Raw genomic sequence first — 22,957 nt, 5'->3', positions numbered from 1 at the left:
GTACATTCTCCCAGCTTTTTTAGGACCCTTGAAACATATTTTCTGGTCAGCATAGTTTCCCAAAGGTTTTCCATCCTTGGCTTGTGTCAGAAATTGTACTGGGGCATCCCACCAGCAACTTACTCACAACAAACCAGTTTTTCCTTGTCCTTAGCACCCCCTTTCCCTTTTGGTGTTTCCTTTAGGGATAACATCCCCAAAGGTACGCTATTCCTGTCAGAAGCAGGTGTCCTGACAGACCATCTGCAGGATGGCTGAGACCTGCCAGACATTCCTCCAGAGCCAGCCTTGCAGATGGGATCAGGATGTGGCCTTAGGCACGAGGAATGCTGGATCATATCCATGTGGTCCCACCTACCAGTGGGACCCAGGAGCTAATGTCTGGAGAGGGAGGAAAAAAAGGAGAAGCCTTGGAGGTGCTTATCCCATCTGTCTCCACTATCAGCTGCTTGCAATCTCCCAAGGCTCACTGGGCAGCTCGGTGTTTTAGGTCATCTTTTGCTGTGAATTCATTTACACACTGTTCCCCCCTCCTATGTTGACATCAACAGCATCTGATGGATATAGATTTCTGTAATTTAATCACAATTCGTGCAAAAGAAAAAGACCACTTTCTATTGCTTGTCTTGCTCCCCCTTATTTTATTAGGAGAAAGAGCAAGCAGTCCTTCTCTATTTGTCCTCTTCATGTCACTTGTCATTGCTAAGGTGTCTGTCACATCTTTGCTTGGTTGTTCCCTTTTATGGATGAAGGGTTAGTCTACTAAACCAACTTCACATGGAATCTGTTTCAAGCCTTAGCTGTTCTTGTTTGCTTCCTTTGCCCTGTTTTCAGGGATGCTGTGCTCATAATAGCATGGGGACAGGTTTGTTCATGGCTTTTGAGTAACAGTGCTTTCCATTTTGGGTTTGAGTTCTTGGTCACCACTGAGCTGATGTTCTCAGGGAGGGGAGCGTGATGACTCCGGGGTGGGTTCCCGTGGAGGCTGTGGCACATTTGAAACCATGAGTGTGTAGGGAAGGAAGGCTGCATGCATTCCACTGTGCACTAATCAGCACGGGGTTACTGCCTGGTGGTCTGTACCGCGGTGTCCTCCTGCAGCACCTTGGAGCCCAGCTGGGCTTTGGCTGCCCTGACAGCCCCAGCAGCGCTCTGTCTTCTCTCTGCCCTGACCCCTTCTACCTGTGAGTTACGAGGGTGCTGGGCAGATCTGATCCAGCTCAGATCTCCATCAGACTTCAGCAGTGACATCTTCTGCTGCTACATTTGACAGCTTGTTTTCACCTTTGGTCTTGTGGCTTTAGCTGCTATAAATCCTCACAAGGACTTTCCCCATGTGTCAGGGCTGCTTAGTTTCCTTGGAAGGCACCTTGTCAAATGTGATTTTGAAGCCCAGGAGAATTCTGAGAAGTGAACCACCCTTGTCTGTGCACAAAGGCTTGATGAAGCCTTGAAGGAACCTCATCCCCATTCATCCTCCCATCCTGCTTCACCCTGTGTCACGCACACGCACTCACGTGGTTTTATCCCTGCCACATAGAGCTCAGCACAGCCAAGTGTAGCAACACAGGAAATATTCAGTTGCTAAGGATCATTAATAAATGTCAGCTCCAGCTCCTGTCCAGAAACCTGAGAAAATTCAATTAGGCAGCTGGTGCCCAATGAGCTGTGTTGCCCCACTCTGTTACATCAAACAGCTCAGCAAGCATCATGTTATTGTGGAAAGAGAAGAAAACCCAGACAGGAGACAAACAGCACTGCATGCACCAAGCAGATGTGCCTTTCCACAGCATAGCACAGTTAGTTTGCAATCATCCTGCCTGGTTTACTGGATAGGGAATTGCAAGGAGAATTACCTGCTTCCCATCTGCACTAGTAAATACATGGATTTTGCTGGTGACAAGTCCTAAGGCTGTGTGATCTCTCTGCTAGGAGTTTCTGACACATGTGTTTGGTTTGTGTCCTGCAACAAGTCACCTGGACACACGACTGGCAATGCCTTGTGTGTCTGGCCATGCTGGGGGGTGTTTGGCTGGTGAGCCATACATGCAGCCCTGACGTGTTCACCATAACAAAGGTGAGAGGAAGCCATCCTGTGGGTGGAGGTGGTCCCTGATCCTCTGGTGTTTGTCAGCTGGTCTAAAATAAATCATGGCTGAGGTCAGGAGCAGAACTTGGGCTTCCCTGTCCACCAGCAAAGTGTCAGTCCACACCCCAGTCCTTCTCTTTACCTCCCAGACAAGAAGGTAAGATCTTATCCACAAGGCAACTGTTCTGAGGGGCTCTGAGCTCACCTGTTTTTCCCCTTTTCCTTCCCACAGAGAGCCACACCCAGTACGAGCGGGTAGGTGCAGACGTGACCATGAAATGTGGCTCCATGGACTGGGACGCAGCCGTGACCTGGACAGCCAACGGCACCGACATCGACGAGTCCCACCTGAATGGCTCCTACCTGGTCCTCAAGAACGTGGACCTGTCCCAGAGCGGCCAGTACTCCTGCTACGAGGGCTCCTCCTGGCACCTCAAATACCAGACCAACCTGAGGGTGGGAAGTGAGTACCCCAGCATGCCACATTGAGGGCGACAGTCTCTGCTCCCATACAGAGTCTCCACAGCCCCCCCTCCTACCATCTCAGCCCCTCTACCTTCCATACATAGGGTTGTCTGCTGCACACTTCTGTATGAGGTCCTCATGGCATGGTAATCCATGGTAATTTGGAATCAGCCACTCTGCCCCAAGCTTTGGATCAAAGCTAGCAGGTTAAATGATGCCTCAGGAATAATTTAAGAAGGGATGTAGCTTCTTCCTCTAGCCCTGTGACACATCAGCCATCTCTGTAGGTAGAAAGAGCTATTGGACAGGATTGCAGTCAGCCAGGGGAGGTCCTGGCCAGGATTACAGCAGTGTGGTTGTTTCACAGGAGCAGCACAAAGGTGTTGCAGGATCCTGGGTGCACAGGTGTGGTGGAGGACAGCTGCTCATTCCCCAGCATTTTGCATATCTTCGGCATGGGATGCGCTGATTCCCGGGCCTCAGCAGGGGAGATAAGAGTTGTGCTGTATTTCACATGATGCTGAGAGCTGATAGCAGCTGTGTGTTTTGAGGGCTGCTGTGTTTGTACAGCTGATAGCAACTGTGTGTTTTGCAGCACGGCGTGTGCAACTGGCAGCCGTGGGTGTCTGGGAGCACCAGCCGGCGTGGCTGGCTGTGGGATGGTAACTGTGATTCCCAGCTGGGAACCCCGCCATCCAGGGATGTGTCGTGTAGGTGGCTGTATGTTCCCAGGTTTGGAAGACACAGCAGAGTCTTCCTCTACTCCTTATCTCACCTTCTGCACTGGTATCAGAGCCAGGGTGGTGTTTCCATCCTAGGCCATGCTCCAGGGACAGAGGGTCACAGGAGGGTCTGTGTAAGCCCTGAAGATAAAGCATGAGGTTCACTGCACCTAGAGATTTGAATTTTAGAGATGCTCTGCAGTGTACAATTCATTTAAGGATGCGTGGGATGGATCCTGGTGTCTGGGCCAAGGAGAAGGAGCTGGAAGGAGCTGGAAGGCAATGTGAGGAGCAGATGAGGGGAAGCAGTCAGCACAGGGCAGGGTTTACACGGGTGAGCAGGAGTGGGGGGCTGGGAGCATGGCAGACAAAAAGGCCACTGCCACTACCCAACAAATGAGTCAGAGCCTTTTTATCTGCACTGTGCTCAGGAGGTGTTCACAGCTGGGTCAGAGCCAGAAAAGGCAGGAGCTGGGCCCAGTGCAGGCAGCAGCACAAGGAGGTTGTGCAGTTCCTCTGCTTGGGCATGTGCTCACCAGATCCCATCTGGGGAGAGGTCCCAGGCTGTGCCAGTGCACAGAGGGCTGCAGCCCAGGCCTGCAGGAAACAAGGGGAGTGGGGAGACTTCCACAGCCTCCAACCACCTCCTCTGCAGCTGTGGCATCGCTGTGATTTTGCAATGGCTCCTCCATCTGCTAAGCACCTCGCTAATAGTAATCCCTGTCAATCCGCTCAGGGACCCGTGGGAATTGCTCAGCGTTAGAGCCCAAATCCTGTCTTCCCTATTACTGTGTGTTCCCATTTGCTGGAGAATCACAGCCCCCTGAGCACTGGGACAGCTGAGAAGCCCAGTTGGACGCTGCTGGGGCCACCAGCCTCCAGAGAGAGGGTGACAAATAAATAAACAAGTGTCTGGCGTTGTTAACACAATTAACTGTGCAAGGAACTAATCAGGTGAGACGCTTTTAGTGGTAATTAATTTAACTGTCTGGATTTTAATTTAACGCTCTCTGTGAGGTTTCTCTTCCCAGCGCTGCACCCCCAGCCCCTGCCTCCCCACCCCACCCTAAGTGTCCTGGCTCTGCTGGAAATGATTGATTCCCTGGAGGTGTGAGGATTCATGCAAAGGAGTGGATTTGGGAGCATCCCGGCAGGGAATGGAGATGGGTTTGGGGATGGAGGTGGAGATGGGTGACTTGTGGGAGGTTTGCAGCATGGCCCTGTGGTAGCATTGCTTCTGCAGCTGAGTGCATTGGGAGCCCAGACCTGGGATTTGAGGGATCTTGGACTCATTTCGTTTCAATTGCATGGGAAATTAAATGAAAACAGGCCTGTGCCTGCATTTTTCTCATTTGCTGGGGCAACAAGAAAGCTGATTGCAGCGAGAGTGAGAGGCTGGGGCTGCACGTGGAGAAGTGCTGGGGATCTCATTAAATAAATGGTGGTACCTGGAATGTGCTCCCCAGGCAAGGCAGGGGTGCTTCTGAGCATATAACACCACAGGAAGGATGTGTAGAGGGAGCAGAGGAGGGTTGAGGACCAGGAAAGGGTGTCAATTAGCAAAGCAAGCACTGTCGTGGGGGTCAGCGAGCACAGGGATAAAGGGAGACCTGCCAGGAGTCAAGCTGAGCAAGACCTTGCAGAGGAAATGAAAAGGGGGGTTAGCCATATAAATACAGAGCAAACGAGGAGAAAAGAGCAGACTTGGTCCTGCAGACAGGTTTCAGGGGAGATTAAACATAAGCTCGGCAGAGCCCGATACCAAATGAACCCCACCAGCTCTGAGCAGTGATGCTGAGAGTCAGGGCAGCACAGGCTAAGGGCGAGGAGGGAGCATAAAACCTGGAGGTTACCCTCTGTTCTGGAGGCACCTTCAGTGCACTGAGGGCTTGGGGAGCACCTCATCCCCATGTGAGGACACCTGTTCATTAGCAAGGCTCATTAGCAGCTGAGAGGCCAGTGGTGGTACCCAGTGCAATGTGTCTTCTCGTCAGAGAGCCTGACCCCACAGCACAGTGGGGCCACACCATGCACTTGGAAGAGGGAGCAATTAAAGATGTGGAGAGAAATGGAAAATGGGAAAAAAATACAAGGGGGGCCTGCCAGGGATATATCACAGCAGATTAACCTGATAGCTCTCTTTGATAAGGGAACCGGTTTTCTAAGCCCAGAAATGTGGTCAGTGTAATCTGTCTTGACTTCAGTGAAGTATTTGCTATGGTGCCACATGGGAAATTATGAGTTAAACCAGAGAAAATGTGGATTAGTATGAGAATTGGAACACAGCTTAGGAAATAGCTACAGGGGATCAGATTGTGCTGGAAGGGGGAGCTCCTGGAAGGGATGGGGAAACTTTGGCACCATGGTTGGACTGTGTTTGGGCCACTCTCTGCAGTGTTATCTGTAATGGCTCTGGCCCACAAGGACCAGGGGCTTTGATTGGAAATGCCAGTGGCTAAGGAGGGACAAGAAGATATCTGAGGTGGGGATTTCGTGCTGAAAGGACCAACATGCTACATTAATGGTGCAGGCACAAATGTGGGGAGGTGTTTTATCAATATGCTTCAGCAAGGGGGAGGGAAGGCACAGATAGCTCATCTGATCCCTTAGATGGGTTTGACACCTGAGTGCACATCGTGGGGGATGTGGCTGGGAGCCCAGCAGCACCCTGCAGAGGCTGGGGGTAGCTGGGCTGTCTCACTCACTGTAGAAATGGGAGCACTGGTGCACATATAGTGGAACAGTGTGCATTCAGGGATGGCGAGGAGGGATCCCCAGGCTTGTCTATGGCTGAAGGTCCCAGGTCAGCCCTCTACAAGGCATGCATCCTCCTCAGCACAAATTGGCCTGAGGGAAGCTGGCATTTCTGCAGAAGAAACTTCTTCCAGGGCACTTTGAGCAGTGACTTGTTGGTCTGCCCCTTTCTTCAGGCAGCTGAGCATGAGGTGAAGAACAGGAGAACAACCAGGTGCTTATCTTCAGTGATCACCTACCCTGCAGTCTGACAGCAGCAGATGCCCACCAGAAGCAGGAGATGGGTCCATGTCTTTTTACACGCCAGGCATCCCTGTCCTGAGCGCAGGGCTGAGCACCAGGAGCAGGGCAGGAGGGAGCACAAGGCTCTGGGTAGCAGCAGTGCGGTGCCGGGCTCCTGGCTGCCCCCACAAGCCACAGCTCTGGATTTGGAAATGCGCAGCCGGAGGGCCCAGGGGTGGATATAACAAAGACATTGGGAAATAATGCACTCTTGAGGTTTGGCACACGCACTGTGCGTTACAGAATGTTATAAAAATACTGCTAATGGGCCAGAGAGGAGTGGAAACGCGCGTCGGAAAGGCTGCCAGAAGCCGTAGAGTGCACATGAGAGCGGGGAGGCCTTGTGTGCTGAGAAGGGAGGGAAGCAGCGAGGGCAGGCACCCTCCTTCTGCTCCCATCCCTCCATCCCCTTCTAACCTGCTTATCTCCATCCCGACCCAGCACCTCCTCCCCTCTGCCCTTCTGTCCCGCTTTGGGGATGTCCCAGCCCTCGTGGACATGCATCTGACCCTCATCATTCGGCCTGCTGCCCAAAAAGGTTGCTGCCTGACAGGATGGAGTGCAAGCATGGGAGAGGAAATACAGCAAAATCCCCTCCAGCAGCAGGGGCATGGATCGGGATGCAGGCAGTGGAGTTGTCTTCCATGTTGCAGTGGTGGCCTGGGTCTTGTGGCCTGGTGCCAGCCCCAGCGCTGTCCCATGGGCATTGCTGCCTCCCAGGCCATGGATGTGGGAAAGGGACTGGCAGAGTACAGGCAGTCCCAGGCTGGCCTGCTTCCTCCATGTCTGTCACTGCAGTGGCTGGCGAGAGAAAGAGGAAAAAACATGCGGTTTGACGGAAAATGACATGGAAAAAACAACCAAATTAACAGAAAAACAAACAAAGCAAAACCAGGGAGAGGGAGGGGGAAAGGGGCAAAGCAACAGGAACCACATGTGAGCAGGGAGGCCAGGAGAGCCTGAGTGTTCTCTGGACTGATTAGCAAGCAATCAAACATCGGCCACTAATAAATAATCAGAGCCTCCCTTTTCTCTGCCTTAGAAGTCTTTTTCCTCCCAGCTGGGCTCCAGCTGCAACCAGAGGGTTGTACTGCAAGTTTGCATCAATTATTTGTTGTTATTTTTGAAACTTTTTTTTTCTGTTTCACTTATCCAAAATAAAGAAGCAAAACAAGAAGGTAGTGACCTCTCCACGTAAGACATGCACCTCTGGCTCCTCCAGGGCACACATGAGCATCTCATGGTGGGCACTGGCTAAACAGTGGAGGAAGGCAGTCCCCGGGACTGGTGTGTCCCTGCCTGTTTCCATGGCTTGATGGGTGGAAGAAAACTGCAGGAGGGCACTGATGACATGCCACTTGGGAGAACAGAAGTTTGGTGGCACCAGGCTGGTGCTCCTGCCTGGATGCTGCTGGAGAAGCATAGGTTCTGGGTCAGTGTGTGCAGATAGTTCCTTGCTCGTGTCCAGCGATCTGTGATGCAGAGCTTTTTTTTTTTTTTTAATTATTTTCAAGAAAGCCCTTTTGATGGATTTTTTCCCCTCTGAACTCTTCCAATCCTTTCCTGTGGTGATGTAAACTTAGGCTATTTCAGGAGCAGCATGTTAAACATGACTGCAACCATTCCCTGGCACCAGGGCCAGCTGGCAGGGAACAGCACCCACCCCTTCGATTCATCCCTCTCTCCCTCCCAGCTGCTCCTGCTCCTTAGGGATAGTCCCACACAAGGGCAACCCCAAGGCTGTGCCCAGGCAGTGCTTGAGGGCAGGACTACATCAACATGGACCAAACCTACAGCAAGGGTGGAGCTAATAAATTTAAATGACAGTTGATATTCCAGCATCAGAAGATGCACCCAGAGCTGTTGGGTTCATTACTATGGAAGGTTTTTTCTCCCCACTGGGGGCTGGGTAGGTGCATTGGTCCTGGGGTGATTCACAGCCAAGCATGACCCCCCCAGTTCCTGAGAGCCACAGAAAGGGAGCAGCAACAAGCTTGCAGGTATGCTTTGTTCTTTGAAATTCAGCTTTATTTCACAAGGCATGCAGGCTCTCCTGTCGCTGCCTTCCCACATTGTGCTGTTCGTGCATGGCTGGGAAAACTCAGTGGATGAACTGTGCTGCTGCCTGTGACCAGATTTCGGGTCTTGGCCTGGCTGAGAGCTGAAAAGGCTTGCTGGGTAACAGTATGCAATTTACTATCCCGGCTCTTTAAGGAGAAAGCCAAGAAAAACCCACCCAAAAACTCCACCACGCTCCCAGATGCAATTAGTCCTAATCGAATTAGGAACCGGACTAGAAAAACAAACACGTTAGCAGGCAGCAGGCGACCTTTCCTCCCCGTGCAGTGGGCTGCAGGCTGCATGCCACGGCGGGAAGGGCTGAAGGGAGCCGTGCCCCGTGGCCCACGCGTGCACACACTCAGCGTTCGCTCGCACCCGCGCCCCGCTGCTCCTCTCCTCCTTCCCCTCGCCGGGCTGGGCAGCCAGCCCAGCTGCAGCATAGCAGAGTGATGCTTCCTTGGCTCGCTCTGTAAAACATGATAATCTGGGGCAGCCGGTGTCAGGAACAATAAAAATATCCCCTCTCCCATGCTTGTGGCTCCCCTCTTCCCACGGGGGAGTTGGGGACAGCAAGGAGCGCACGGTGGTGGGGCCAGCAGAGCCCCACAGGGCATTTATGAGCAGCCAACAACAGCACCAGCAGCTCTGCCCTGGCCTTGCCAGTGCTGTTTGAGGGAAGAGCATGCCCAGGAGGTGGCCAATGCATGCAGTGTCCCATTCCCATATCCTACCACTGGTAGCTGAAGGGATGTGGCAGCACACTTGACCCCAGTGAGCAATGAGCCCATGCCATGTTGGGGGCTGTGGAGAGCTCATGGTGGAGTTGTGGCAGGGGCATCATGTGGCACAAGGGCACTGAGAAGGGGAGAAGTTGGTCACTCCCTTGCCATCTTCCTTCAGTTGCAGAGTTCCAGCAACGAACCAGAGCCAGGGATGGAGTGTCTGTCAGGCTGCTTAATATGCAAGAACCCTCTTAGTGAATGTGAGATCCTGAGCTTTGGAACTCCACGTGAAATGAGCCCCTGTGCATCCTCTCCTGCAGCTGGGCTGGAAATAAGATCATGGGATAGGACTGAGAGTGAGCCTGGCTCCAGCTGCTGGGCTGGAGGAGAAAAGGAAAAAGGATTTGGGGGCTTGGCAGCTTCCTGGGAAACCCTCCTCATCCTTACCAAATGCTGCATGCAGCACCATCATCCATGTCCTGGGTGGATGGCAGCACAGCCTCCTTCTGCTCTCCTGAGATGTGTTTATGCTGCCCAACACAACAAAAACAGCCTGTAATTAAAGAATCCCAAGTCCAGTCTAAACAGCTTCCCACAACCCTTTCTCTGCAGTGCCAGGAATTAGGGATGCCCAGGGCTGGGAAGACAAACCCTCCTCGTTGGCTGGGGGATGCTGGCCATGGGTGGGGACTGTGACTGGGGGGACACACACTGGTTCTCTGTTTGCACTGGCCTCTGCTCCAGGAAGGATTTTATCTGAGCTGCTCCTAAGTGCCCCTTGTCAAAATATTTGGTGTGAGCTTCCTGCCACCCACCAGCAATGTGTCCCCATCTCCCAGAGTCCTGGGAGGGGAGGAACAGGCTGGGATACACACCTCCTATCACTGCAGCTATGGGACAAGGAGCAGAGGAGTCAGTGCTCCACGTGTGAAAGCAGCTCCACGCTGCTTTCCTTTCTCCACCAGAGCTCCAAAGGGCTATGGTATTTAAATAAGAGGGTGCTGAAAGAAGAAGCCCCACCAATGTCACCAGCACAGGGTGTGACTCTTGCCTGTCACTGCCCACATGTGCCCGTGTTTGCAGGTACCCAAGCCAGGTAGTGTCACCAGGAATGGGAAGATCCTCAGTGAAGATCCTCAGTGTCCACATCCCTCCTGTCTGAAGGAGAGGAGATGGCAGGCAGCAGCAAATTCTCATCTTTTACCAGTATGCAAAGCTCTTCCATCTCTCTCTGAAACTTCTGGCAGTGGCTGGGAGCAGCAGTGGGGCCCAGCATGCAGTGAGGTGCCAGCCAAGGGCTCAGCAGGGTCAGGGCAAGGCCCAGGGTACATCAGCGTGAGAGACATTGTCATTAGCTGTGGTTTCCCGAGCCGCTGCGTCTGCTGTAAATAATTTAGCAGACTAAATGTGTGCTAACAGCAGGTCAGGACAGGGAGCAGAGGAGAAGGAGCAGAGCTTTGGGCCTGGACTGCAGGGAAGGGCACCAGGATAAAGTGAGATTATTTTCCTCCTGTTAGCAGGACAGGATGGTGTCTCCCCTGCCGGAAAAGGAGTCAGAGGGTTCCCATGCCCGATGGATCCCGTTCCTCCCCAGTCCCTTCCTGAGCTGTCAGCATCAGTACCAGAGGCAACTGCAGGACAATTTCCAGTTGCTCTTGCTGCAAGCACTTTAATACTGTTTAAACAATTACGCAGTTGATAAATTTTGACAAGAAGAGATAGAAATAGCCTGGGAGAGCCATGCAGTAGAAATGCTCTAAACAGATGTCCCTTTTCTCCCCCTCCTGTGCTCCCTGGGGGTCTTTATCGTTTGCTGCCAACTGAACAAGGCAGCGTTTGCATGAGTTAGGGTGGTGGGGAGGGGGAGCAACGCGCCTTATTAAAATGGTTTATGATACCACCTGGGGTGACGGCTGCTTGTTTTCTCTTCAGGATGGTCTTCTCTGCCCTGGCAGGAGCCAAACAGAGCCTGCTGAGCACGGGTAATGTCAGGCTGTGTGCCCCTCTCTCCACCAGCTCACAGGCTGGGCAGCCTGGCTGCTGATGATGCTGGGGAGGGACAGGGGTGTTTGCCTAAAGCAAGTGAGCAGTGACAGGCTTATGTGCCAAGCAGCGTGGGGAAACCTGGTCTCACTCTGGGGACCAGCAGCGTGTGCACAGAACCTTGTGTCAGCAGGGACCAGCAGTGGCTCTCCAGTGCTGCTGTTTGCCCCAAGTGGCAGATGTGGAGGACAGAGGGATCACAAAACCAGGACTGGACCAGAGTCAGGTTCACAGGGAAGCTCAGTGTCCTGTGTGGCTGAGTTTGGATGTGTAGGATGAGAACATGGATCCTCTGGAGGTTCACCTCTGGAGTCCAGGAGATCACTCAAAGGGTCCATGGCAGGAAACCAAGAGGAGGTTTGGAGCTGTAGCTCAGACCTTGGTGCTGCATTTTTGCTCATGTTGGGCCGCCTTGTCTTGAGCATTCCCAGCCCTGGATGTTTTTCCTCTCCACAGCTGGACAGTGTGAATAGCTTTGTACTGGGCACACCCCAGCTCTGCACATTCCATGAGGAGCAGCCTTGCATGGCATGGTTTGTCACATGTCATGGGTACATCGTGTCCTCTTGGTCAGGGAAGAAAGCAGAGGGTTGCAAACAGCTCTCTGCCTTTTGGCTGCTTTCTGGCTGCTGTGTGACCTGTGTTGGTCTGAGCCAGTGCCTGCTTCCAGCAGGCTGGAGCCAGAGATCTGTGAAATATTTTGTTTGTATCATAGATGAGCTAGAACTTGCCATCTTTTGATGTCTTTGCAGGTGATGGGGTGCCATTCACTTTTTTGGGGAAATAGCTGCTCAACCCTCCAGTGCAGAGTTCATCCCTGCTCTCTCCATATGGACCCAAGCTGCTTCCCCTTCCCTCTGTGCTGCCTGACTTCCCTGAGCTTCCAGCCAGGTGTAGCTGCCCTCTGAAAAGGCTCTTTGGCCTCACCAGCTTCTTCCTCCTCTTTCTCTCTTGCCCTTACAGAAACTCACATGGACTCCAGTGCTGCCCTGGGGACACAGGGCAGCGTGTGCCACCTCTCATTCCTCCCCCAGCTTGGTGGAAAACAGAGATGTTAGAGTCTAAATTAAAAGACAGAAGGGGAAATTAAGACATAGACTGGGGAGGAATTTTCTGAAGCTGAAGATTTGGACTTAAGACTCTGTGGGACGGCTCCGTGCCATCCTCACCCTCCAAGGCTTCCCAAATTGGGTGTGTTGGTTGGGACACCCCCAATGCCAGGACTCACACCCACTGCAGCCCACCCCAGGGACCCCTGATCAGCCAGGTGTGCATGTTTCTGCATCCCCCATGGAGTGGCACAGCTCCCAGGCAGCCAGCCTGCACGTGTCATGGGCAACCTCCCCTTTCTGCCACAGCCTTCATCATCCAGCCCTCCCTCCCATTCCTACTCCCTTTCCTGGCCAGCATGTGGGTTTGCCCCCACTTCTGCTCACAGAATTGTGAATCCAGGGGAGAGGGGAATTCCCCTATCTCCAGCTGACCTGAAGCATTGCGCTTAAGTTGCCAAATCAGGTCCAAAATCAGAAAACCCTGAGTTCCTGAAGTAAAGAGCGTGGAGGGAGGAGCTGGTACTGTGGGCACCCCTGCTGTTCACATCCATGCAAAGCAGGTGTGATTATGCTGCTGGGTGGCTCTGTGCAAAAGCACCAGGCTGTTCTTGCTGCAAGTATCAGTGGTGATACACAGCCCCTTTGCCAACCCCACTTGCTTTGCTGGAGCAGCATGACCACACCAGCCATACTCCCATCGCCTCCAAAGGCTCAGGAGGGGAAGCACCACTCACATTTTTAGCTGCCAAAGCACTGTTCGTGAATGTGATTTTTGCCATGGTGGTGTGAGGACTGATGTGTCAGCCCATGGGAGGTTTGTCCAGAAGTGGAAAAGAGCAGTGGGGTTATTCATGGGCATTAAAAAGCTCACAAAGCTGCTGTGAGACACAGTCATTGCAGGCATCATTTTGCAGCATTTCCTTCTCCCACTTCCCTGCCTCTCAGCAAAACTCAGGGGTGATTCCCAGTTGGAGTGAGTGGAGCAGTTGCCCAGGAACAGTGGCAGTATGAGGTGTGTGCTGCTAAACACCTCCAGGGCTTAATTATGACCAAAAGCAAAGCAAAACAGCAGAGAGCACAGAAGACAGCTCCTGCAGGAGGGTGCCGGGATGGAGGTGCCCCACACAGTGAGTTTGTGTTGTGACAGGCCGGCCAAAAAGGGGACTCTTGGATCCAAGACTGAGCCAGCTCTGCCAACTGCTGCATATGTACAAAGACAATATTAGATCCTTGCTTAGTTCCCGTGATGTTATCTAAGAAATTATTTGAGAAGGACCCTGGGAAAACAGGAGTAAAGAAGGACGTGAAGGGAGCAGGGGGAACTGCCAAAAGGAGAAAGACTTAAAATAGTCTGTTCAGTGACTTCAAGGGGAGCTGGAAAGATGCCTTGACTCCTTTTGGTAATTACCTCCAAGCAGAGAAGATACCGGGTACTAACCCAGCGAGCAAAGGCATAACTAGAGCCAATAACTGGAAGCTGAGCCACAACCACATTTGAATTAGAAATGAGGCTCATATTTTTAATAGAAAAAATGATTAAGCATTGGAACAAACTGCCAAAAGCCGTGTCGGCTCCTCTGTTGCTTGTTATCTGCAGAGCAAGGCTGGCTGCCTTGCTGAAAGATGGTTCTGTCAAACACGAGTTATTGGGCTCAATAGAGGGGTAATGGAGGGATGTAATGGCCTGTGCAACCCAGGAGGTCAGGTGAGATGAACTAATTTTCTCCCATGGCCTTCAAGTCAGTGACTTAAGGGAGGTGCACATCCCTGTCTTGCAGATTTAGCTTCACGGTTGCTGTTTCTTTCATCGGAGAGTGTGGCTCAGGTGTTTAGTGGTGCAGATCAGGGCTGCGAGGAAAAACCTGCAGAACAGGGGGATGTGGGGTGTTCAGAGGATGCTTCTTGTCCCTGCTGAGGATGCTCCTCACCCTGCTGCATCCCAGCTCTGTGATGTCTTGGCTTTCTTTGTGCCCTGCTCCTGGCTGGGAGACAAATGTTACCTCAGAGCTGGGGTGTCTGCAAGGCACAGGGCAAGGCAGGAAAAGAAAATGGGGCAAAACGGGACAAGATGGCTCAGGTCTGTGGAAGGGAAGGAAGAAGAGAGATAGATAGGATGGAGATACTCATGTAAGCATTATCATGAAGGACAGAAAGCTCTCCCAGCCCTCCTTCGAGGGAGGAATTGACGGAGAGCTTTGATGAGGAGCCGAATGGAGATAATGTGCCATCAAGCAGCACGAACTCTGCCTCCAGCGTGCAGACAGGAGCTTGGCATAGTGCACCCAGAAGCACTTACCTTCCTTAATGGCCGGGCAGAGCCTCCCAGGCTACCCCATTACGAGCTGCCTCCCCAGGCAAGCTGGCACAAAGTGCTTGGCCAGCCCAGGAGCAGTAGTGCCACAAAGCCAGTGATGCTCCAGTCCCAACAATCCCAGTCCCTCCAACTGGGTGTAAGGCAGACCCTGAGAGTACAGTGGGGCAGCACACAAGTTTGGGATCAGACCTGGTTAGTTTGTGTCTTTTTGAAGCTGTCTGACCCCTCCGGAGCAGGAAAAGCCTTGCCTCAGTCACAGGGGGCCGTGCACCCTGCATGCCACGGTGCTGGCATTGCTCACAGGGCCACTCCCCACTGCCAGAGGAGCTGGTGGCCCAGGGTAGCAGAAGAGCTGTGGTGCTCTTGCATCTGGAGTTTCAGGATGGTGTTGCCCGTGGGCAAAGCAGCACTCACTCCCCCAGGCTCTCCACCAGCACCCTGCAAGCAGCAGGCACAGCTGGGCTTATCCTGGGAGGGCAGCCCAGCAGAGACACAGGAGGAGGGAGTGCAGCCCCAGCACTCCCTCCTGCTGAGCTCCTTTTACCCACAAAGGAACTAACATGCCAGCAGCTGCTGGCAAACACAATCCAGGGCAAGTATCAGCAGGAGGAGCTGGCTCCTGCTAGGAGGGGACCACGTCGTGTTCACCTTGCACCCCGACAGTGCTCCCTGCTTTGCATGAAAGAGGTGCTTTGATTGCTGACATCTGTAGACAATCAGATAAGAATTAGAGTTATTCCTCTAGGCATAAATGGTATTTCTAATCTCATAATCCCTTAATATTGTTCTCACCAGGATGTGGCTGGTGCTAATCCCAGAGAGTTTGTTCTAGGGCAAATTTCAAGGAAGCCAGGGAGGTGCAGGAGGAGGGGTTGCCCACCTTCTCTCACTTCAGTCCTGGAATCCTTTCTGGGTGCAAAGCAGGCAGGGACAGCACGTCACCCTGCAGCCCCTCTTCCCACTAGGGAAGTGTGAGGATGCTCACACTAGGATAGAGGCATTTCAGAGCCCTTTCACCAATGCTGTAAAAAGCCCCTGCAGGTGTTCGTGCCCCTATCCCTGCTCCATGTTTGTCTCGTGGCTGATCAGGTCTGTAGCACCAGCAGTAGGCTCCAGCCTGGTTTAGCCATTTGGCTGCTTTCCAAAAGCAAATACTGACCCCTGAGGAGCACATGGGAATTCTGTTCTGAAGGTGTGCAGTGAGGGAAACACCCTGCTCCTGCAGTGCTGCAAAGTCTGAGGTTCCCAGCCAGGTGAGGGTGATAAGTGTTTTGTAAGGACCTTGGGCTGCCTTTGGTCCTAATTTTACACCCTTTTGGGATAGTATAGGGAGAACCACTTGGGTTGCTCCTTACCCCCTGTCCTGACATTGGTGTGCTGGATACAGATGTGCCCCTCTTCAGCAGCCCACAGTGGGCTTCCATCCTGGCCACCTTGCAGGCACAGTAAAGGTGCAAAGTGAGCTGAAAACCTCTCACCATCTAGTATCAGAACAGTCAGCAATTCCCACTTCTCTTGTCCCTGCTGCTCCTTCCTTTCTGCAGCCCAGCCCAGCTGTGTGTGACAGCTCCAGTGGTACTGCACCACTCCAGGGGCTTGCACACCTCACCCACTAGGAGCAGGGATAAAGTTCAACCTGGCTGGGTGATATCAGGCTTCTGTGCTGCCTGCAGCCATGAGCATCCCACCACAGCACAGAGATGGAAATTGGTGCTCTGGGCACCAATCCATCCCAACAGATGGTCAGGGGCCAAGGTAGCATTGTCTCAAGGAAGCAGCTTGCAGTTCAGAGGGCCTGGAGTGTGCAGGCACAGGTCTGTGCCTTTCCTGTCTCCTGGGTTCCCTCACTTTTACAGCAGCTGTTGCTTCTCCTGCCACTTCAAGTTTTTCCCCACGTTTATTCTGCAAACAGGTTGTAGAGGCAACACAACCGCTTCAGCCATATTTTGGGCATCTCCTTCATCCTGGCAAGGTGAGGGTGTTGGAGATGGCTTGGCAGCAGTAAATACCAAACAAGTCTGTGTCTGTTTGTGAAGTTTGGAGAGCCTCATGCTGGTACAACATGCCCATTGCATGGGCATGCAGCAGAGCAGGGGATGTGTGAGGAGACTCTTTCCCTAGGGAAGCACGCCCATCACTGTGCCCTCCACGCTCCCCTCACGCCATCCTATCCACCAGCAGCCTTCCCATCTGCCTTACTGAAACCTGTGCATCACTGCCTTGCAGCTCTGAGCAATTTGTTACCACAGCTACATTTTTCCATGCAGGGAGAGCTCAGATCTCTGCTTGGGTGAGGTCTCCCTCTCATTCTTCAGGGCTGGAAGGGAAGGACAGGGCTTGGCCTGGAGGCCGGGCACTGAGGACTGTGCCATGTGACTACTGTGATGGCAGGACTCAGGACAGTGTGGTGGGATGGTGCAACTTTTCCAGGAGCCCCTTAGTGCCTTGCAAACACTGAAACTCTGAAAAGTCCCTGAAAAGAGAGGATTGGATGGTGTAGGTTTGCAGTGAGCCAGCCTAACACTGCAGCGTACATCCCTTCTGCTCTCTGAAGGGTGGCAACTGGAGAAGGAGCTAGCAGGAGCCCTCATTGCACTGGGAGATGCTAATCCTCAGATTCCTAAGCAGTTTTCCCAGAAAGAAGAAATTAATGGGATTTGCAAATCACTGGCAACTTTGGAAAAATGCCCTGGAAGTCAGAACCAGATGAAAATTTTTGTTGTATGTTGTTACAGAGTTAAGCACTTTGTGTTCAAGATTTTGCTCATTTTATTTTGGTTTGATGAGGTTTTTAATTAAATCAGAGTGAGCTCCAAAAGGAAAAGCCTTGAAAATCCAACATTTCATTTCAAATCACCAGAAGCAAAAAAAACCTGCTGTGCTGTTGTCCTGTTTCTGTTGAGAGCAAACAGGCTGCAGAGCAGCCACAATGTCTGAAAGCCTTTGGCATAGCCAGATCTGTGGTGGTCCCCGCGGCAAGGTGCTGGTAGGACAGTCTGCTTTGTACCCATTTGGGTGGTCCTGGTGCAAACTGGTCCTGCTGGGTCCACGGCCATGGGTGGGAGAGCAAATGCTGTTCTGAGCCACCTGGAACTGGTGTGGGTGCAGAGCAAGGGCTTACCAAACCCTGAGACACGAGGGTGGGAAGGACACAGGTAAATGCATCCATTGACACTGGAACTGTGCACCTCTGCCCCCTCCCATGCTTCCCATCCCATCTGTGCAGGACTACCATCACTCTGCCCAGAATCTGGCTTTGCCCTGTGTCAAATCTCAGACACAGAGTCCTTGAGATCAAGCAGACATCCTAACTTTGCCTGATTAGGGCATTCTCATCTGCAGAGGGAGGGCAGTGACAGCATTCCCTGGACTCTGATGACCTCCAAAAGTGGATTGTGCCTGTGTTATCTCCCTTCTATGAACAGCCCAGTCCCTATCTCTTAAAACTTGTTTAAACCAGCTCTTTTTCTCCTTGGGGCTGGGATATCATTGCTGTTCACAGCCGAAGGCCCTCATGCCTCCATGGAAATCATCCAGGGCTGCACCAGGAAAAGCAGATAATTAAATTCAGGCCCTTGCTTTTCCCCCATCAAGCAGATGCAGCATGATGGCAGTCCTACAGAGACTTTATTTGGGGCAGGGGGCAGAAATTTCAGTCTTGAACCTCCCCATAGCAGCTGCTGTTACGTGTCCTCTGAGCCAGGGACCTGCTCCCCCTATCTGGCCATGCCTCGCTGGCTTATCATTTCCAATCCTATCAGAAACAAAACTGCTGCTGCTTAATGCTTCATTACAGGCTGTTATGTGTCTTCTGCACTGCCCAGGAGAGCAGCAAGGAGGGCTCTGACTCTATTTAATAACTGTTTCATGGTCCCTAATTGACAGATAAAAATGCTACTAACTCAGTTTCATCAAACATAAACCATGGGCAGGAGCAGTGTTGCCCTTCTGGAGCCAGGGTGGCAGCACGGATTTCGATCCATTATTTTGACATGGGAAATCCATAATATGCCAATCTGCCATCACAGTGACGGGTTTATGCCTCACTTTTTCCCCCCGTTGGTTTTGACTTTTGCAGCCTGGGGGAAGATGTTAGGGAGGGATTTGGGGAAGGTTGGCCAGGGCAGACAGAGGAAATTAGAGGGTGGCTGGTGCTTTATTCTGAGGGGCCTTTCCCATGAGGGGCTGCAGCACCCTGGTGCTTGGCAGCGAGGATTTGCTCCTGTCTTCTCATCTCAGGACTGTCCCTGACCCTGGCAGGTCCCCAACCCCAGGACTGTCACACTATGGTTGTTAGCCTGAGCCACACTGGCACCCTGGGGAAGATTCACCAAGATTTTCAGCTCTGGTAGAAAAGGACCTATATATGCTCAGATGGAACAGGTAAAGATTTATTATTGTAATTTGGAGGTGCTGGTAAATCAGGGTGCTCCTTTGTGCCCTGTGTGGTTAGCAGGATTGTGTCATTCCCTGGGGCATTCCCCTCCCTCTTTTTGCTGGTGTAGGTGACACAGTGACCCAGACTTTTTCCATGCTCTGCGCTCAGAAACTCCAGACAGAGAACCCCCTATTCTCTCCAGGAATAGTAATGATAAATGTTGTGATTCAAAAGCCACATGCTGGACCTGAAACCTGCTATTCAGACAATCTGGGATTTGCCTTATCAGATCCCACATGGGGCTGGCACTCAAAAAGAAGTCTTCAGAAATGAGATTTTTCAGGGCTTTCTCCTCCCACCACAATGACTGGAAACTTAAATACCAGCTGGGAGTCCTACAGGTATTTGTGACTGCTGCTGGGGTGGGAGAGCCACACTCCCAGGAGGTGTGGGCAGAGAGGTGGAGTTGCAGGGAAGTGTTAAGGGTTCGTAGCTCTGTGCAGAGCAAAGCAAAGCTGACGGCCACTGAAGGCATGCTGAGAGGATGAGAGGTTATTAGTAGTGAGCGCTTGAGGGATAACACGGGAGATATTGATTTAAATAAAAATCACCATAACAGCAGCTCTAACAGTACCCTGTGGGTCACTTGGAGGAGAATCAGAGGCAGCAGAGCTCCGGTGCTGCCACACTCAGAGCATTTCCTAGCTGGAAATACCACGCTGGAGAGAGCCAGGACCTGCTGCCCATGCTCCTGAGCGGGGACAGGGACAGGGACAGGGACAGGGAAGCAGGCACTGCGCCAGGTGTGCAGCACACACTGGGATGCCTAAAGAACATCACTGCAGTGAGGGGAGAGGCTGGACCCGCCGTGACCCACGGGGACACACCGCGCTGTTTGCAGCTCTGCTGGGAGCCGCAGTGCCAGGACATGGCTCCCCATGATCTCAGCCAGTGCACAGCCCCCGTGGAGGTCAGATTCCCGTGCTGTGAGTCAGCTGCATTCCTCCCCAGGGTCAGCCAACTGCGCCGGGCTTCGGCGGCCCCAGCTGCCTCCTGCCCGGCGCTTGCAGTGATTAACTGCGCCGGGGATGCTCGCTCGGGGTGGACAGCACAGAGGGTCTCAGGTCAGCTGGGGACAGTTTCAGCGGCTCCTCCATGGGAGAGGAGAGGAGAGGAGCAGAGCAGTTTCTTGGCCACCCTTCATACCAGGAGTGCTTTTATCAATGGGGCGTGAAGGGCTGATAAAATGCTACCAACCGCCTCCATAGACAGCTAATCCATCGGTATGGATTTGTTGTTAGGGAATCCTGCGGGCCCCTTGTAGCTGGCTGCAGCTTTCCTGCCATGGGTGCAGCCACCTGCAGCACCAGCTGTCCCCAGCACGGCACGGAGCCGTGTCATGTGCTGTCAGCAAACTGAGATGTGATGCGAGATAACAGCCAAGCTGTCAAGACAGGGAAGGTCTCAGCACCTAACAGAAGGGTTTCTCCACTCCGGGGATTTTTGTATGTGGACGTTTTTGTGTGGTTCCGTCTGATCATGAGCTTCCATGAGAATTGGGTGTTTTGCAGGGGAAACCTCCCATGCCCTTCAGCTTTGCCATCGAATATGGGCAGACCCATCTGCTGGACCTGCTGCACAGACAGCACAAGGTGGATCTGCATTACCAGATCTCTTGTCACTCCCTGCTCAAGGGAATTAAAACCACCTGGAGCAGCCCACTTCCTCTGGGAGGACTCAGCTTCCCTCAGGCCAGCTCACAGCCTGGTTCTGGCACTGAGCAGCGTTTGTAAGGGTCAATCCAGCACATTCATGCATTACTGTCAGTGAATGGAGATCCCCACCCAGCCTGGAGCCAGCCCTGTCCTGCCCACTGGGCTGTCCTGGCAGCATCACACGCCTGATCGAGATCAGCTTCTCTCTGAGGACAAGGCAAAATGAGCAAACTCACCTGCTGCTGGGAGTGGGGTCAGGTGCCAGGAGCTGTGGCTGGGAGCTCCCCATTGCTTTCTGTGGTACCCCAGTCTCTGCTTTGCACTCAGACTCTGCACTAAGACAGTCACTCAGGTGTAATGTCCCTGTAAATTACATGTGTGGGGCTTTTTTACAAACACAACCTCCTTGTAGATGTGAGGATCGCAGTGCAATGCTGCAGCCCTCCCAGCAGCACCCCTGCACTCTGCACAACCCCTCAAGGAGCTTATTTCTACATGGAAAACCCCACATGGGGCAAAACTGAAGGAGCACAATCAAAATCCAGCTGTGTGGGGCTGCACAAGCCTTACTGTCAGTGAGTCCAAGCCAGTGGTAGTATGAGCACAATGTCAGCATCTGCAACAGGGGTAAGGCTATTTCCAGCACTCTTGGAGGCCAGCTTACAATGCTGGGATTCTCTCCAGCTAAACCACTTGGGTTCAGATTTTCACTAACCCACCTCATTTCCTCATTTTTCTTAATCTCCCAGCAAAAAAGTTAAACCACTGGCTGCTTTGACCAGCTCCTTGCCTGGAATTAAATGACAAACTCCTGGCCACTGGTGGTCCTGGGCTGGCTTGTCCTTGGAAGATGGCAGAAGAGAGTAAAAGAGGGGTAATAGAGAATAAAATTGCAACCACGGAGCTTTGGCCAAGTAAGCAGCTTTGTCCTCAAGCATTACAAGATGATTGACCCCAATATCCTTGTGCCATGGGAAGAGGGAGATGTGCACCCCCTGCAGCATCCCTGTGATGTGGGATGTGAGGAAAATGTGGCGGCCCAAGGCTGCTGCCTGCCCCGCTGTGTGGCCCCTGCAGGGCTGGATACTGCCCTCAATAGATCCCTCTTTGAAGGGCAGCTTTTCCTGTGAAGAAAGCATTCAGCCCTGATATGAACACTTCCAACGGCAGGGAATCCTCTTGAGCCTTTGGCAAGCTCTTCCAGGTGTCAAAAACATTTACAATGTTTTATGCATTTTCATCAGGCACTGATCTCTTCTCTGTGGTGCCCAGTGACAGGACCTGAGGGAATGGCCTCAGGTTGTGTCAGGAGAGATTTAGGTTGGATAATAGGAAAAGGTTCTTCTCCCAGGGGATGGCTGGGCACTGCAACAGCTCCCCAGGGAAGGGGGGAGTAAGCACCAAGCCTGACAGAGCTCAGAACTGTTTGGGCAATGCTCTCAGGCACATGGTGGGATTCTTGGGGCTATCCTGTGCAGAACTAAGAGCAGGATTTGGTGATCCCTATGGGTCCCTTCCAACTCAGCATATTCCATGATTCTGTGAAAACCCTGCAGACAGGACTCTCCATAAAAAGGAAAGATTTGATTTGCTGTCCCCAAGTGTCTGTCTGTCCCCATCAGGCACAGAAAGAGTTGAGACAGACTGCTTGGCCCAACCAGCTCCTTTCCAGGTGGTTAAATATAGATAAAAGCAACTGAGAGCATCAGCCCAGCCCTTCAGAGAGGTGACTGTCCAGCTCTCCATGGCATTCCTGTGAAGTTTCTCACCAGGCTTGGCTCCCATCAGGGTGACATCTCTCCTGACTCATGGCTTGGGGAGGACAAGATCTGCCCTGTACGTTCTCACTCTATGATTCAACTCTTCTAAATTCTGCCTTGAGAGACATCCCACATCTTGAAAGGCTTTTGGCCATGTCAGGGCCAGCATCCCATCTTGTAAACCCTCAGCTCAGGCAGAGCTCAGGTGGTTTTCCTTACTGGGATCTATTGGCAGCTTTACTTTTAATAGCATGTACGTGATGTGGAGTGGGATAGACCACTCCAGCTCTGGCTGGCACGTTATAAATCTCAGAAAGAAAAAAAAAAAATGCAAAAGGCCAGGAGACCTGGGGGGGAAGGGGGGGACCATGAAAAAAAAGCAGAAGAAAGAGGCTGTTTTCCCAGAACCCAAAAGCAGACAGGGGTGGGGAGCGGGAAAGGCAGGGTCGTACGGCTCGCTGGGGCAGAGTGTGCAGTTGTTTATACTGGAAATGAGTTTCTGTTTATTGCAAGCTATGGTGGGGAGACCACAAAGTGAACGTAAAACAAAATGGGAAGGGTGTGGGAAAAGTCAGGGGAGGGGGAGCGGGTGCCTTTGAC

General features: G+C 52.4%; 1 protein-coding gene across 1 annotated transcript in view; it reads left to right on the top strand.

The window, feature by feature from the left end:
* Positions 1-22,957, top strand: part of CNTFR (ciliary neurotrophic factor receptor) — a 202,619-nt gene that overhangs the window by 144,772 nt on the left and 34,890 nt on the right. Inside the window, exon 5 of the mRNA XM_058824079.1 lies at positions 2,322-2,552. Within this exon, the coding sequence (XP_058680062.1) occupies positions 2,322-2,552 (231 nt within the window). The remainder of the gene's footprint in view (positions 1-2,321; positions 2,553-22,957) is intronic.

This window comes from Ammospiza caudacuta, chromosome Z (assembly GCF_027887145.1).
Source record: "Ammospiza caudacuta isolate bAmmCau1 chromosome Z, bAmmCau1.pri, whole genome shotgun sequence".
NCBI lineage: Eukaryota > Metazoa > Chordata > Aves > Passeriformes > Passerellidae > Ammospiza > Ammospiza caudacuta.
The sequence above is the reverse complement of the archived record's forward strand: the minus strand, read 5'-3'. Positions and strand labels throughout refer to the sequence as shown.